The sequence below is a fragment of the Bison bison genome, unplaced genomic scaffold (genome assembly GCF_000754665.1).
Source record: "Bison bison bison isolate TAMUID 2011002044 unplaced genomic scaffold, Bison_UMD1.0 scf7180017864141, whole genome shotgun sequence".
NCBI classification, from domain to species: domain Eukaryota; kingdom Metazoa; phylum Chordata; class Mammalia; order Artiodactyla; family Bovidae; genus Bison; species Bison bison.
This window is the reverse complement of record NW_011494713.1, coordinates 805,277-822,422: the sequence shown is the minus strand read 5'-3', so window position 1 is coordinate 822,422 and position 17,146 is coordinate 805,277. Positions and strand designations below refer to the sequence as shown.

General features: G+C 35.5%; 1 protein-coding gene across 1 annotated transcript in view; it reads right to left on the bottom strand.

Moving 5' to 3' along the window:
• AGTPBP1 (ATP/GTP binding protein 1) overlaps positions 1-17,146 on the bottom strand; it is a 188,776-nt gene that overhangs the window by 32,454 nt on the left and 139,176 nt on the right. Inside the window, exons 18-19 of the mRNA XM_010840172.1 lie at positions 6,078-6,165; positions 2,306-2,450 (exon numbers count right to left, since the gene is read on the bottom strand). Of these exons, the coding sequence (XP_010838474.1) occupies positions 2,306-2,450; positions 6,078-6,165 (233 nt within the window). The remainder of the gene's footprint in view (positions 1-2,305; positions 2,451-6,077; positions 6,166-17,146) is intronic.

The window sequence follows — 17,146 nt, the reverse complement described above, 5'->3', positions numbered from 1 at the left end:
CCTGTAATCAGCACGTTATTATTTCTGCAGCAAAACCTATGAAGAGTCACTCTAAGTGGAATCAATATTCTAAATAAGCTCACATCAGGCCAGGCTTTGCTGACAAATGGGTTATGAAAATACTTTTGGTTTCAAAGCCTTCCGAATTTTGAAATTTTGTGACTGTAGATCTGTTAACAGCAACCTAAAATATGGAGAATGAAAATCATGTAGCACACATTTTTTAAAAAATTTTCCTGATTTCAAGATTAATATAGGCTCATTGTAAAATGCCTGGAAAATATAAAAAGTACAGGAAAAAATTTAGAACACCTGCAATTGTATCACCTAGAGTACTACTAACAATACCCAATGTATATAAAAGAAACTGTAATTACATGGAAGACTTATTATAATTTGATTCTACCACTTGATAATTTATACATAAACATAAATATATTAATAATTATAAATACTATATCATATCATTAAATATGTTCAATATATGTTTTTTGAAAACACAAGCTTTTTATACACCAAATATAAACTGTTCACTCCCTTATGTTAAAGATATTTAGCTGGTTTCCAACTTTTGCCTATGTTCATTCACATAATCATGATTTACTGGGTGATCACTATTTCTTGGCTGGAAACTGTGCCAGACACTAAGGATACAACAATGAATAAATGGACTCTGCCCCCGAAAATACAGAGTGCTATGAGGGCTTATAAAAAGGGAGAGGAAGCTTGAAGGGTCTGGGCAGTAAGGAAAGGTCTTCCAGAAAAAATTACATTTAAAGTGAGATCCAAAGGATGAGTGAAATGGATATAAAGTGTGCTGTAGGCAGAAGGAAAGTATACAGGAGGACCATGAAATAATAATTTTTTAAAAAGGACATAGCTAGAACAGAAAGAAACAAATCGAGAATTTAACACAGAAGGAAGGGCTTGGTAGACCAGTCCTTCCCAAAGCACAATATTTGCACTACTGGTAATTAAGACAACTAAATGGTATGTGGATAACCTTCAAATTTTTTAAATAGGTATTTTTACTGTGAATTAAAAAAAAGTTTGGCACATTAAACCAGTTATTTCACAGATATTAACTCAGAATGAGGATAATCTTTAATATTAAAAGATAAATATTAAGTAAATAACAGTTCATACAGTACAAAGAAATGGCAAAAACTGTGCAAAATAGAGAAATGACTAAATGCGCCATGGTAAAAATTGTAGATTTCATACACATGGCAAGAGAAATCACTAAGGAGTTTTAAGAAGGGGATCTATATGACTAGACATGCCACCAAAGAGTCTTCCTGCCACAGTGTGGTAAAACACTGATGAAGAAGAAAGGGGGTATAAGTGAAATTTAGGACAAAAGTTACAAAGAGGCTGACCCAAGTCCAAGTGAGAAACAATGGTAATGCCTGGAAAAGATCACGGTAGTGGGACAGGAAGAAAGCAGGGATACTTAAAATGTATTAAAAAGGTAATGTCAGTAAAGAACAGAAACAAAAGACTACGTAAATAACAACACTTTATGTTTCTGATGCTATGTTATTCAGCACAATAAAATAGCTGTTTATACCTTTACTGCAGATTGTAACTTTATTAAAATAAAGTGAACTCATTTAATGCTCTCAGCCTTGGTATTTCTTCGGCTCTGTGGACTGTGTTTTCCTCTCATTTTTCTCCTCTCTAATAACTTGGAAGCTTGTTTCTAATCACAATGTTCCAATTTCTTTCAATTGATCATATGAAGCTTCATGATCCTTGACTATTAGGACAGACATTCTGTTCTGAGTATAAATCTGTCACAGTAATTACTTGAATTGTTTGTTTTAAAATGCAAATAATAAAAAAATCTTAAAAGAACCCACAAAACAACTCTTACACCCCATACTCTAAGCAATCTGGATCTAGGACTCCATATGAAATCATTAGAAGAAATGAATTCATTACAGAGAAACTTAAATTGCATCCACATTGTCTACTGTTATATTTTCTATGAGATTCAATGCTTCTCACTAAACAAGTTGAAAATTCACCTAGTTAAAATTTCTAAATTTGGATTTGTAGATTTCTACTCAAAGATAGAAAGCAAAAACCATGTCATTTCTGTAGTATTTCTATTAAATAAACATAAAGACTACATTCCCATTTTACTTTAATGAATTCAACAAATACTGTATTATTTTCTAAAACTGTCAACCTTGGACCTTTTTATTACCTTATTGATTTATTAAAATAATATTTCTTTTATTACCTAACACATATACATACAATACAATAACGGTTGTAATATAACGTAATGAGTTCTCACCTGCAAAGTTGAATATGTATATGGATAATGATAAGCAAAATAGCACACATCATCTTTATGGGGAAAATTGACAGTAAATGTAATTGTATAGTAGGATTTTCCCTTTTGCCCACCTGCAGCAATTGAACTTCTTGAGAAGTGATTTCTGCAATAGAAAAGCATAAAATGTTATTCATCCACACAAAAATTCTGATTTTTTTCTTATTTTATTAAACAGAACTTTTTTGGGGGGGAGAAAAACCATGGTTTGTAAAAAGTTTAATTTAAATATTCTTAAAAATTAGACTTGGTACTAATAAGGAGAAGGCAATGGCACCCCACTTCGGTACTCTTGCCTGGAAAATCCCATGGAAGGAGGAGCCTGGAAGGCTGCAGTCCATGAGGTCGCTGAGAGTCGGATACCACTGAGCGACTTCACTTTGACTTTTCACTTTCATGCATCGGAGAAGGAAATGGCAACCCACTCCAGTGTTCTTGCCTGGAGAATCCCAGGGACGGGGAAGCCTGGTGGGCTGCTGTCTATGGGGTTGCACAGAGTCGGACACGACTGAAGTGACTTAGCAGCAACTAATAAAGCAGTTAACTGCTATCAGCCAACATCATGACTTTCCATTTCTGGATGTGCTAATTAAACAGCTCCTATTTTATGCATCAATAGAAGTTTTAGACCCCCCCCATTTTTTGACAGGTTTATACATTACTGGATCCAGGCAGTGATGAGCAATGGCTGCTACAGCCACTGGATGAAAGGCTGACAGATCAGACAGCAATATCTCAGTTCACTGATCAGTTTTAAGATTACAAAAAAAAGAAATAACCAGAAATGATATGTTTCCTGATGTGATACAACAGGAATTTCCTGCACCCTCTGTGAAGTATTCTTGTCAGAAATGAAACCTGAAGTTGACCAAGCTTCTAAATCTAACTATGAGTTTAGAAAACTGGTGAGAGGGAAGAATTTAGAATTTATTAATACCACAGGGATGCAATCAGCAAAATCCAAAATATGGGAAATCCAGCATGACAAATGATTTAGTTTCTTCAATAAATAAAGGATAAAGTTAGAAAGAGAGAAAAAGGAAGCCTATAAAGTAAGAGACTTGAGAGACGTATGAAGAAAAATCAAATGCAATGTGTGGTCCTTTGGTTGGTCTGATTTAAACAAACCAACTATAAAGTTAGATTTATGAGACAAGTAAGTCTGAACACTGACTGGATATTTTATCACATTTAGGAATTTTCTTCACTGTGCTAACGGTATTGTGGATAGATTGCCTTAAATATGTATCTCTAATGAAAAAGACTTTTGAAGTATTTATGGATAAAATATATCGGAAAATGCCTTTAAAGATTCAGGGTGGAGGTAGGGGTGAAAGCATAGCTAAAATAAAACCATGTGTTGATAATTATTGAAACTTAGAGATGAATACATGGGGCCTCATCATCCTATTATTCACTTTCGTAAATGTTGGAGATTTCAATGATAAAAAGAATTTTAAACTATAGTATTTTCCAGACTTTAAATATCCCTGAGATATGATGACTTAATTTCTACCAACTTAATTTTCAAAATTCCAAATCACCTTGCATTATTTAAGCCATGAACTGAAGAAAAGCCATGGCCTAGAGATTATTTACTCATGTACACAGACGTTCAAGGCAGATCACATCCTTAGAACTACCCTGGGATCAGGCTTTCTAATGTAATCTTATGAGAATAAAGCTTGTAATTAATGAAAATAAAAGAACATTGACCTAAAAAGCGGTATAGTTTTCATTAACTTAGCCATTATATCAGAGAAGGAAATGGCAACCCACTCCAGGATTCTTGCCTAGAGAATCCCATGAACAGAGGAGCCTGGTGGGCTGCTGTCCATGGGGTCACACAGAGTCAGACACGACTGCAGCGACTTAGCATGCATGCATTCATTGGAGAAGGAAATGGCAGTCCACTCTAGTATTCTTGCCTGGAGAATCCCAGGGATGGAGGAGCCTAGTGGGCTGCCATCTATGGGGTCGCAGAGAGTCGGACATGACTGAAGTGACTTAGCAGTAGCAGCAGCCGCCACTATATCTTGAATAGATACTCAATGACAAGGTGCTAAGAGTTGAGGAAATGCAAAATAAGGTCCAGAAGTAGATCTTGCCAACTCTTTTCCCCCAAAAGTTTAATATCTATTTGGGGGGGAGGGTGTTCATGCCACCACATTACAGCTATGGATTTTATAGGTTATATTTTCTCATATACTTATGGAAGGTAGTTTTATTCTCATTTTACAGATGAGACAAACAAGCAGCAGAGGACAATGCAAAAATAGCAGTTTTTAATACCCTTATGTAGATTTCAGGCTTGAGGAAAGCAACTGGAGTAGTGTGTGTTACATAGAAAGTGGTTAATAAATATCTGTTGAATTAGCCTGAATTCCAATTCCAGATTTAGCAGTAGCCAAAAGAAAAAAATAAAAAATAAAGAAACAAAAATCCTTGCCATCACCTCTTACATAGAAAAGAAAAACAACCCCAGATTCTATGACCATTCACTTTACAATGTAAAAAAGAAAGTATTCATTGATGATTTTTTATTGTGTAGAAGACAAGCATGAAGGAAATAATACTTTTTGAAAATCACTGTTTCACCCTTTAACATTTTAAATCAATCTTCTAAAATCTAACCAAGCACTTCCCAGACAATCACTGCTCCACTTCAACTTAAAAGGAAGATATAAATGATGAGGGTATATTTTTATGTTAGCCTAACATGAAAAGAAATATGAAAGTTATTCAGGTGAAAAAATTACATATAACATTATACTTCTGTTCCTCATTTATTCCCTATTTATTTTGCTTAAAAAAAATGGGGGAAACTCTACTGAAATTAATTCCAAAGAGCATTTCTTTCTTAGAAAGTAATAGCAGTTAAGATCTAGGTTTTCCAAAGCCCTATCTAAAGCATTAAAAACAGCTTAATTTTAGAAGGCTTCATCTACCTGATAAAACTATAAGAAAAGGCATACTAGCACTAGTTAAGCACAATATAAAATATTAAAAAGTCAAATTCCACTAAACAGAAATCTCAGGATTAAGATTAATAACAGCAAAGAAACAGGGATGTTAAGTGCATTCAATAGCAGACAGAAGTTATCTTGAAATGTATTACAGGCAGAAACAGTAAAAATGGAAAGCAAAGCGTATGATAATCCTAGATTACTTAGTCATGAAGTTGAGGAATAATCCAATTTTGCCACTAAAGCAATAAATGATTTCTAGCACTTACTTCTAACTTGATAAACAGATCACCTGTTTGAAGTCAAAGTTGAACTGGCTAAACTGAAGCAACCTAACTATAGAATACATCTCCAACTAAAACACTGGAAGTTAAAATGAGGTAAACATTTGTGTGAAGAAAAAAAATTATACTTAATATCATCAGAACAACAAGAAACCACTGTAAATTATTTCCTAGAGTTTCTAATTTTAGTCTTCCTCAATGAGGTTCCCAAAGTTTTACAGCTATAAAAGAGCTGAGAACATATCTAAATGGGAGAAACAAGACTGGACATATGTCTGTCTACAAAACACATTTTACTGCCACTAAATATACCCCCTAAAATGAATCTCAAATTATAAAAAAAGAAAACCTTTTCTGTTAGAAGTAATACTAAAGCATATCATAATTCAGAGAACACATTATCTCTTTTATCCCTAAACCGAAATAGGATGAACTAATATTTCCTTCTATAAACTGTTGTCCCGTTATTGTCAGAATACTTACTTATAGTAACAAATGTCAGTCCCCACACGAATCCACCATGGTCTAGCATTTAACGCTTCCTGAACCGAATACATGAGTGGCTGCATACCTTTGATAGAAAGAAAAAAGAGAGAAAACTCTTTTCAGAATTTTTGAGTTAAAAATTAATCCTGTCATTTTAGAAAGCACTAAACATTCATGAAAGTTAATGAATATACATTTTGGTATTTCAACATGTATTTTTTAAAAATCTGAGATGTGTGTGTGTGTGTGTGTATGCACACACTCAAGAATGGTTGACTCTTTGTGACCCTGTGGACTGTAGCCCACCAGGCTCCTCTGTCCATGGAATTTTCCAGGCAAGAATACTGGAGTGGGTTGCCATTTCCTATTCCATGGGATGTTCCCAACCCAGGGATCAAACCTGTATCTCCAGTGTCTCCTGCATTGGAAGGCAGATTCTCTATCACTGAGCCACCTGGGAAGCCTGAGATCTTTCTCGAAGATCTAAGAACTGGTGCTTTTGAACTGTGGTATTGGAGAAGACTCTTGAGAGTCCCTTGGACTGCAAGGAGATCAAACCAGTCCATCCTGAAGGAAATCAGTCCTGAATAGTCATTGGAAGGACTGATGCTAAAGCTGAAACTCCAATACTTTGGCCACCTGATGCGAAGAACCAACTCATTAGAAAAGACCCTGATGCTGGGAAAGATTGAAGACAGGAGGAGAAGGGGACAACAGAGGATGAGATAGTTGGATGGCATCATGAACTCAATGGACATGAGTTTGAGCATGCTCCAGGAGATAGTGATGGACAGGGAAGCCTGGAGTGCTGTGGTCCATGGGGTCACAAAGAGTTAGACATGACTGAGCAACTGAACTGAACTGAAATCAATGAATGATATGTTTTATTTCCAATTTAACTAAAATGAGGTTACCACTTCAATAAGTGAAAAGTCATTTAACATTCTGCTATTACCTTTTCTATATTAGATCTATCTAATTATATATATACAAATTACACAAAAAATTACATATACATAACATATATTATATAAAAATTATACATATATTCCTCATAGCAAGTGAAAAAAAGAATAAAGTTAAGTATTATCTCCCCTCCAACTCTCCACAGATTCCCATCTACAGCAAGGTACGGAAAATAATGCCACTGAACCGGCATGATTGTTTTCTTCCTCAACAATAGGTGTTTAAAACCATGCAGAAGGAGGGAAGGGAGAAGGAGGAGGGACAGTTAGCAAAAGCAGGATTAAATATATAGTATATTTTCTTAAGTAGTTTTAGAAATATACTTTCACATACACTTTAAAATCATTTAAAAGGTTTCCAGGTTTCTAACTGGAATTAATGAAATTTATATGCTAATTTTGGAAAGGTTCACAATTTTTATTGAAATCTGGCTCAACTTTTTCTTAAATTATAACCTAAAGATACAATCACCTTTTTCATTTTCTTGCTACAGAATCATTATCTTAAACTTACTTCTGAGTATTTTTATTAGTTTTCAATAGTTTCTTGGGTTCTCTAAGCACATAAATCATACCACTTGCAATTTTAAAAATTTTATCTCCTCTTTTAGTATTTATAATAGTTACTTTATTTTCTACTTTTATTATATTTCAAGAAATGAAACAATCTCAAAAACTATTCTGAATACAGTGGTAAGAACTAAAGCTATCTTGCTTATAATTTAAATAAAAATATCTTGCCATAAGATGCAATATTTGCTGATTGTTTTTCTTAATGTCAAGTTTATCTTATTTAAATAATGAGCTAATATTGAATAATTTCTATGTGCCAGATACTGCTCTAAGTATTTTTATACCTTTTAAGTCATTAAATCCTCACAACAGCCCTCTGTAGTAGGTGCTTATTTCTTCCTACAACTGGAGCAGTTTCCCCCATACGTCTTATTACACTTAAGTGTTTTTAATTGTTTCATTAAATGACTTTTCAGCATCCACAAACAGAACCACATGGCTTTTCTCCTTAAGTCTGTTGATATAATTAATTGTGTAAATATGTTTACTATTGTGAATTATCCTTGCACTCCAAGAAAAAGTTTTTCTCTTATATGCTATATGATGAAATCAGCTAGATTTCACTTAGAATTTTTGCATCTAAAACTTGGTCTTTTAAAAAAAAAATTACCTTTACTAAGTATTGATATAATATTACACTAGCTCCAGAAAAACATATTTAAAAGGTACCCACCATTTACTAGAATGAGAAAAATCTATTTTTAGAAGCAAATACAAATCAGTTGGAATATCATCCTGATATGGTGACTACTAAATACATTTTTAATTTATTTTCAACAGCTGTAGTCTGTTCAGTATCTCTACTTTTTTCAGTTTCAGTATTTCTAGTTTGTCCTATTTGTTCTACTTCTATCTCATTTTCAGCATTTTTAAAAAATTCTCTTTCTTTTGGATTTATTTTTGTTATTCTAATATCTTGAGTATTTTAATACTTTTAATTAATACTCAAAATATCTGGAGTATTTTTTCAGTACTTGAGTAGTAACTTATTTTCAGGTTTTTTATTTTAAATAATGCAGTTATGAAAGGCATTCCGTTTTCCTCCAAATAGCAGTTTAGCTATGTCCCATAAGTCTATAAAGAGTTCTCCTTTGCTGTACTTTCTAGATCAGAGCCATCCAACTGAGCCTTCTGCCAGAATGGAAATGTTCCATACCCGCACTGTCCAGTGTGGTGGCCACTAGCCATGTGTGGCTACTGAGCACAGCAAATAAGCCTACTGCCTCTTAAGAACTGAATTTTAAATTCTTAAAACAACTGTCTTTTAATCACGCTGTATTTCTTGCAGCTTTTGCTCTAGCAGCTATGTGAGTGCCATGTGGTTATGGTTTTTGTACTGTATAAAGGTCAGTGTTCTGTACGGCAAATGAAACCACCAACAAAATGAAATGGCACCCTGACAAATGGGAGAAAATATCTGCAAATCCTAAATCCGATGAAGGGTTAACACCCAAAATATATGAAGAACTCCTACAACTCGATAGCAAAAAACACACAAACAACTGAAAAGTGGACAAAGGATCTGAATGGACATTTTTTCAAAGATATACATATGGCCAACAGGTAAATGTAAAGGTACTCAACATCACTAATCAACAGGAAAATGCAAATTAAAACCACAATGAGATTTCACCTCACACCTGCTTGAATGGCTGTTATCAAAAGGACAAAGAAGTGTTGGTGAGAATGTAGAGAAAAGAGAACCCTTCTGAATCACTGGTGGGAATGTAAATCGGTGCACTCACTGTGGAAAACAGTATGGCAGTTCCTCAAAAAATGAAAAAATAGCACTAGCATTTGATCCAGCATTTCCACTTCTGGGTATTTATTCTTAAAAAACTAATTCAAAAAGACATACGCAACTCCCTATCATGTTTAATACATCATTACCTACAACAGCCAACACATGGAAGGAACTTAAATATCCACTGATGAATGAATGGATAAAGAAGTTCAGTTCAGTCACTCAGTCATGTCTGACTCTGTGACCCCCATGGACTACAGCATGCCAGGCTTTCCTGTCCATCAACAACTCCTGGAGCTTGCTCAAACTCATGTCCATTGAGTTGGTGATGCCATCCAACCATCTCATCCTCTGTTGTCCCCTTCTCCTCCTGCCTTCAGTATTTCCCAGCATCAGGGTCTTTTCTAATGAGCCAGTTCTTTGCATCAGGTAGCCAAAGTATTGGAGTTTCAGCTTCAGCATCAGTCCTTCCAATGACTCTTCAGGACTGATTTCCTTCAGGATGGACTGGTTTGATCTCCTTGCAGTCCAAGGGACTCTCAAGAGTCTTCTCCAACACCACAGTTCAAAAGCAACAATTCTTTGGCACCCACCTTTCCTTACAGTCCAACCCTCACATACATACATGACTAATGGAAAAACCATAGCTTTGACTGCTACTGCTAAGTCACTTCAGTCGTGTCTGACTCTGTGCGACCCCACCAGCCCACCAGGCAGCCCACCAGGCTCCCCCGTCCCTGGGATTCTCCAGGCAAGAACATGGAGTGGGTTGCCATTTCCTTCTCTGATGCATGAAAGTGAAAAGTGAAGGTAAAGTCGCTCAGTCGTGTCCGACTCTTAGCGACCCCATGGACTGCAGCCTACCAGGCTCCTCCGTCCATGGGATTTTCCAGGCAAGAGTACTGGAGTGGGGTGCCATTGCTTTCTCCATAGCTTTGACTAGATGGACCTATGTCAGCAAAGTAATACCTCTGCTTTTTAATATGCTGTCTAGAAGATGTGGTATGTATATAATGCATGACCCTGTGTGCACACACGTGTGAGCACAATGGAGTATTATTTAGCCATAAAAAAAGGAAATTTTGCTATTTGTAACAACATGGATAGACCTTGAGGACACTATGTTAATAACTGAAACAGGTAAAAAATAAAGGCAAATACTGTATGATCTTGCCTATGTGTGGAATCTTTAAAAAAAAAACTCATAGAGGACACAATAGAGGCTTCCATAGGCAGGGGGTAGAGGGGTTTGCGAAAGTGGTCACAAAGTATGAATTTCCAGTTACAAATAAGTAAGTCATGGTGATATAATGTTAACTAGACTTACTGTGGTGATCCTTTTACAATATCTACACACTGAATCGTTATGTTACACACCTAAAACACATTCTACATGCCAATTATATCTCAATGGAAAATGAAGGTTTGCAGTTATAATAGCATCTTCAAGGACTGCAACTTGTAAACACACAATATCTCATGCTTTTGACCCTGAATTATTCTTTGTCAGACATCAATATTACCACATTTCCTTTATTTGTATTTACCTATTAAACCTCTGCCCAATCATTCATTTCAGCTTTATTATTACTATACAAATATTAATTAAAAGATTAGAAAAGATTGAGGGCATGAAGAGAAGGGGAAGACAGAGGATGAGATGGTTGTATAGCATCACTGACTCAACGGACATGAGTCTGAGCAAACTCCAAGAGATAGTGAAGGACAGGGAAGCCTGGTGTGCTGCAGTCCATGGGGTCGCAAAAAGCAGGACATGACTTACCAACTGAACAATAACAACAATATACACATACACATATTCTTCCCATCTGGAAAATTGTATAATTTTCATTATCTGATTTTTGAGGCCATTTTGACTTATAGTTAATAATGACAGATATACGTTTAATTTCATTCCTTCTCCCCTTCCATTTCGTTTTCTTTCTACTATTCATTGAATGTTTTTTTCCTTCTTTACACCTTCTTATTTTACTTACTTGGTTACATTTTCCACATTTTCTTTTCTTCTTCTGTCATTTGGAAGCTTTCTATTGTGCTTTTCCAACTCCATTTCTCATCCTCACAATTATGATTAACTTTGTGTGTAGACATTTCTCTAGTACTATGTTATATTAAATAAATGAGCAATCCAACCAGGACAAGTTAGCTTTCACTCCTCTCATATTACTCCTTTTAGAACATTTTCCCTTAACACAATTTATAAATTCTAAGTCTTCTATCTTGATATCTTTTTCATTTATTTTTCTCAGCGAGGGTTCAGGGCAGTATATTTTCTGAATTCTACATACACAAACATGCAGTTTATTGGCAGTGACAAACAAATGACGGATTTTACAAAAGACATTTGGCTCTCCTCTAGCTTCCACAGATGAGCGTCCAACACTAACCTGTTTCCACACAGAGAACAACATAGCGATTAGGAGCTCACAGTCTATAGCCAGACTATCTAGGTCTGAACCCCAACTCCAGTACGTGCCATATGCACGATCCTGGCAGGTTACTAACCACTCACACCTCCTTTTGCTCTTCTGTGGATAACAATCTTACTGGATTGTTTGTTGTGTGAATGAAGAGTATCACATGTGTCAGCACTTAAAGAAGCCCTGGCACATGATACATTTTTCAATAAATGTTAGCTGTTATTACTATTATTTAAGTACTGCAGCCAGTTCTATACCTGAAACTTAAATATTTCACTGGTATGTATAAAAGATTCCTGTCTTCCTTATTTCTTTCTAGGAGTCAGTGAGTCATTTCAATTCGAAACTTTAACCTCTTCCAGGCACACAAAATTCTTAATAAATGGTTAATTATAGTAAGGCAGAACAAGGTTCAGGCTGAGGTCAAAGGGCATAACAGATTTATCTGAAGTGTTCTAATTTTATACAAGACAATGTATTCTGTTATTACTTTTAAAATGATGGCTAATTCTGGTCACAGTGAAGGGAGCTATATTTGGAAATTCTGATTATAATGAAGATCATCTGAACAAAACAGGGTCCCCCAGAAAGAAATCAATCAAATGAGGTAACTCAAACTGAATAAACCACAATCTATTAATACTCAACTTGATACAGAAAGGCCATATTTGAGTAACTTATTTAACCATGAGCCAAAGGATAAACTTTAATGTGTGTAACATAAATATGCTAAGAACTGTCAAGCCTGTCACTTGAATACAATCAAAATATTAAATTGCCAGAGTGAAACCAGCATCTAATGGCACTGGCCTCTAATAATATCCATGTAAAGGCTGAAGTTTTATTAAGCACATGCTCAGTAACAAGGGCAGATACAAAGAAAGACAAGATGTTTTAGGCCCTAATCATTAAATGTATTGTGAATCACAGACAAAATTTTCAAGTTAAAGCTAGCACTGTAATTTAACACATGAGGGGGAGCTAGGTTAATCTGAAGGTACCTACCATAAGCTGCATATGTTATTAATAACTTTACAGAGAAAAAAATACATGCTTCTAATATGGCAAGTATTATAACAGAAAATCATACTAAAAATAGGAAGATGAGATCCTTGGTCTGGAGGGTAATGGTGGCCACATGAATCGCAATCACTCCACATATCCTCACGAAAACAAGTAAAGAAAATCAACAAGCAGTGCAAATAAAAGCACACATGCCCAGGCCTGCAGCATTACTGACGACAGAATGTAAGAGACTTGCTCATAGGTAGAAAGATGGGCAGATATACCAGGGAAGTGGAAACAAAGTAGACTGCAGGCCAAAAAATACTAAGTAAGACAAGGAATTTTATAAAGTCACAATTCATAGTGAAAAGTAATATAGCAAGACACAGTGTCTACACACCAGAAAAGAACAACCTATTATATAAAGCAGAAACTACAGGAAACGTAGAAGAAAGAGACACACTACTGACAGATTCCAACACTCCACTCTCATTACAAGACAGAACAACTGAACAAAAGAATATTTATATAGCTCTAAGTAACATAATTCATAAGGCAAATTTTATGTAGATATGTTGAACACTATATCCTGATAGTAGAGAATGCACCTTCTTCTAAGAATATGTGGAATATTCACAAAAATTGCTCATATATTAGGTCAAAAGGAAATGCCAGTAAGTTCCATATAAGAGAAACATTACAAACAAAACCCTCTGATAACCATATAAAATAGAGCTACAAATTAAAATCAAAATGAAAATAAACAAAGAGGGCGGATAACCATGGAGAGACAAGGGAGACAGGTTGACTTTGGTGTCAGACCTTGAATAGAATGAGAAGGGCATCTGCCCAAAAATGCAAAGGAGAGACTGTTAAGTACACTGGAATTGATCAAATAAGTAAATACATTAAGAACAGTATAAGCCAAAATTCTCCATTTTGGAAAAGGAAACCGAAAATATGGAAAGAAAACTAGAATAAAATCTGCAACTGAAGGTATCAGTGTGACCTCATGGAGATACTATGTGTACACATATGTGTGTATGTGTACAACATACACACAGAAATAAACATATACATGTTATACATTACTACTGATAAAAATTTCTACATACACACTCGTATATACAAATATATATTCCCTAGCTCCCTTCATGAACAGGTCCAATAATAATGTACACACTATGCACACACAAAAATAAACATATACCTACTATAAATTACTACCAATGAAAATTTTTACATAAATGTTTGTATATACAAATATATGTTCCTCAGCTCCGTCCATGGACAGGTCCAGTAACAATGTACACACGATGCACACAGATCTTATTTTTAAAATATTATTTTCCACTAAAATAAATCAGGGCTTTTTGAATAAATGACTGCTTTGGATGAGATGGCTGGATGGCATCACGGACTCAATGGACATGAGTTTGAGTAAACTCCGGGAGTTGGTGATGGACAGGGAGGCCTGGCATGCTGCGATTCATGGGGTCGCAAAGAGTCAGACATGACTGAGCGACTGAACTGAACTGACTGAGGCTGGGGCATGGAAAGGCAAGATAAGCCTTGGGCATCTTATGCCAAAACACAAGAACACCCATAAAGAATGACAGGGACATGTCAACAGAACACACAACCCAGCATGAAGGGATCACAACGGCCAAATCCTGGGCAGCTGAAACACCAAAATACTGATAGCAGCAAACTACAGCCCACTGATTAAACAGGAAACAACTCTATACTGATATCAACATGTAGAATACTTACTGATTACAAACAGAAAAAAAGTGACTTTACAGTGGAAAAGTCTGGCAGACAACAACTTAATCAGGTGATTAAATTATTACTATCAGCAATAAAACAAAATCCTGTACCACCAACACACAACATCACTACTGTGATGCCCCCACCACAGATGCCTGACTTAAATCAAGTCATGAGGAACAGGAGACATCTCCAAACTGAGAACCACTCTACAAAGTAAGTGCTTTCATTTTCCAAAGTGCCAAGGTCATGAACATTAAAGACCACAAACTGTTCCTGACTAAAATAGTCTAAAGAGACTTGACAACTAAATACACTATGTGGTTTGAGCTGAATTTTTGTGCTATTAAGGTCACTGATGAGAAAACAGGTGAAAACTTAAATGAGGGTCTAAAGATTAGATGGGGTTCAAATATCAATGATAATTTCCTGATGTTGACAGCTTTTCCATAGTTATATAGAAAAACGCCATGCATAAAATACACTGAAAGTGTTCTAGAATGATGGGGCATCATTTTTGAAGTCCAACATGTAGATAAAGGATACAACTTTTCAGTAAGTTTGAAACTATTTCAAAATAAAATATTTAGAAAATGATGATCTTTGAACTAGAGCCTTCTTGACATATGTTCGAGAGGGTCATTTTAAGTTCCTAATAGGATCTTCATAGTTCATTCATCTGTTACCTCATTTATTTAACAAATACTTACTGAACATCTACTAAATGCCTTACTATAAATACAAAGCCCAGCAACAGAGGTACTGTCCCTGATCTCGTGAAACATACAATTTGGGCGGTGGGGGCGGGCGGGGGTGGGGTGCGGGGGGAGGGTATGCAGTGAGGAAAGGTATTAACCAGCCACATACAAAAACAATGTAGAATTGTGAAGAGTGCCCTAAAGGAGAAAATGACAAGCAATATTTATTAAAGGGACTGACTAATCCTGTATGGGGAGTCAGAGAACAGAAAGTCAAGAGAAAGCTCAGCTCAACTTCCAAGTATGGAATTAACTAACATGAGCAAGGTGGGAATGCTAGAGTTGACTCCAAAATTCTTTTTTGCTGCCTGGTTCCATATATGTTCAATTTATATAAGGGAGTGGTTAAAAATCTTCATATACTTTGGAGATACTGGGGAGGAAGGGCAGGGAGAGAAAGAGGGAGCCTGTGAGTACAGCTCTCTAAATTACTAAAACACAAGACTGCCATCTAGTGGTAATTTGAGCAAACCCTTTTTGAGTAAGGTCAGCGGAAGGGAGAGTGACGGATTACAATGGCTGTCAGTGTATACTGTGATATAAATTCATAAACAAACAAACAAAAAATTCATAAACACAAATTCACAAATAAGATCACCCATTGCAATAAAACTAAAACTAAGAAAACTAAATATTTAATATAATCACCTAAAAATTCTCCAAGAAAAAGGCAACTTATGAAATGAAACCAATTCTGCCCTTTTTTGAGGGACACTGACAAAGAGCAAGACCTCCCTCCACTGGGCATACCTGCTAGAAGAACCCAACATTTAAATACTCCCCCAAGCAGCATGTCTCAACAAAAAACAAAAAGAAACTTACAATTTCCTAATTAACACTACTTCCTGACTTCAATCATGCATGGCAATCAACTAAATTCTTCCAGCTGAAGACGTTTCCACTGCAAATATTTTCAGCCATCATTACCATCCCTGAAGTGAGTTCAATATGAATCTCATGACAATTAATTACATATCTAATTATCATTTCTTAAAATTTTGAATTCTAATTTACTAAACGTTGGTCTATTCCTTCTTCTAACTCTATAGATAACCAGGCAAACCAAGATTTGCTGTATGTTGCATTAATCTAACAAATCTAGTATTAGGGTTCATTTAAAAATTACATCTACCAAACAGCTCCTTCTATAGCTCCTCGTTAAGTACTTACAAGTATAGCAAAATAAAAGCAGACTGGCAACAGTTAACATCCTGTCAGAATCTGGAAGGAATCTCTACTAATCTTAAGGCAGATGGAGCAGGACTGAGAGAAATCCAGTTCAGAATATGCCTCACAATCTATTTTCAAATACATATTTTGGTTTTCCACAGCTAAAAGAAGTGTTATACTACACTGTGAAGGCTCTTAAAGAATAACACATGAAGAATATAATGAATAAAAATAGAAAACATAAAAAATATCAATTATAAGAACCTTAAATAGGTCAAAATTACATATTAAAAGGCAAGAGTCAAACAACAAAATGCAACTTCCATTCACAAAAATAATGAGCAAAGACGCATCAAATTCAAACCAATATAATTATAAATATAATTCTAGGCCATAGATAAGGAATAGAATAAACATGACTGTTTTGCACTATTAATGTGCCTGTGTGTGTTCAGTCGCATCCCATTCTTTGCAACCCCCACAGACTGCAGTCCACCAGGCTCCTCTGTTCACGGAATTCTCTAGGCAAAAACACTTGAGTAGGTTGCCATTTCCTTTTTCGGGGTATCTATCCCACCCAGGGATCAAACCCATGTCTCCTGAGTTTGCTGCACTGGCAGGTAGATTCTTTACCACTAGC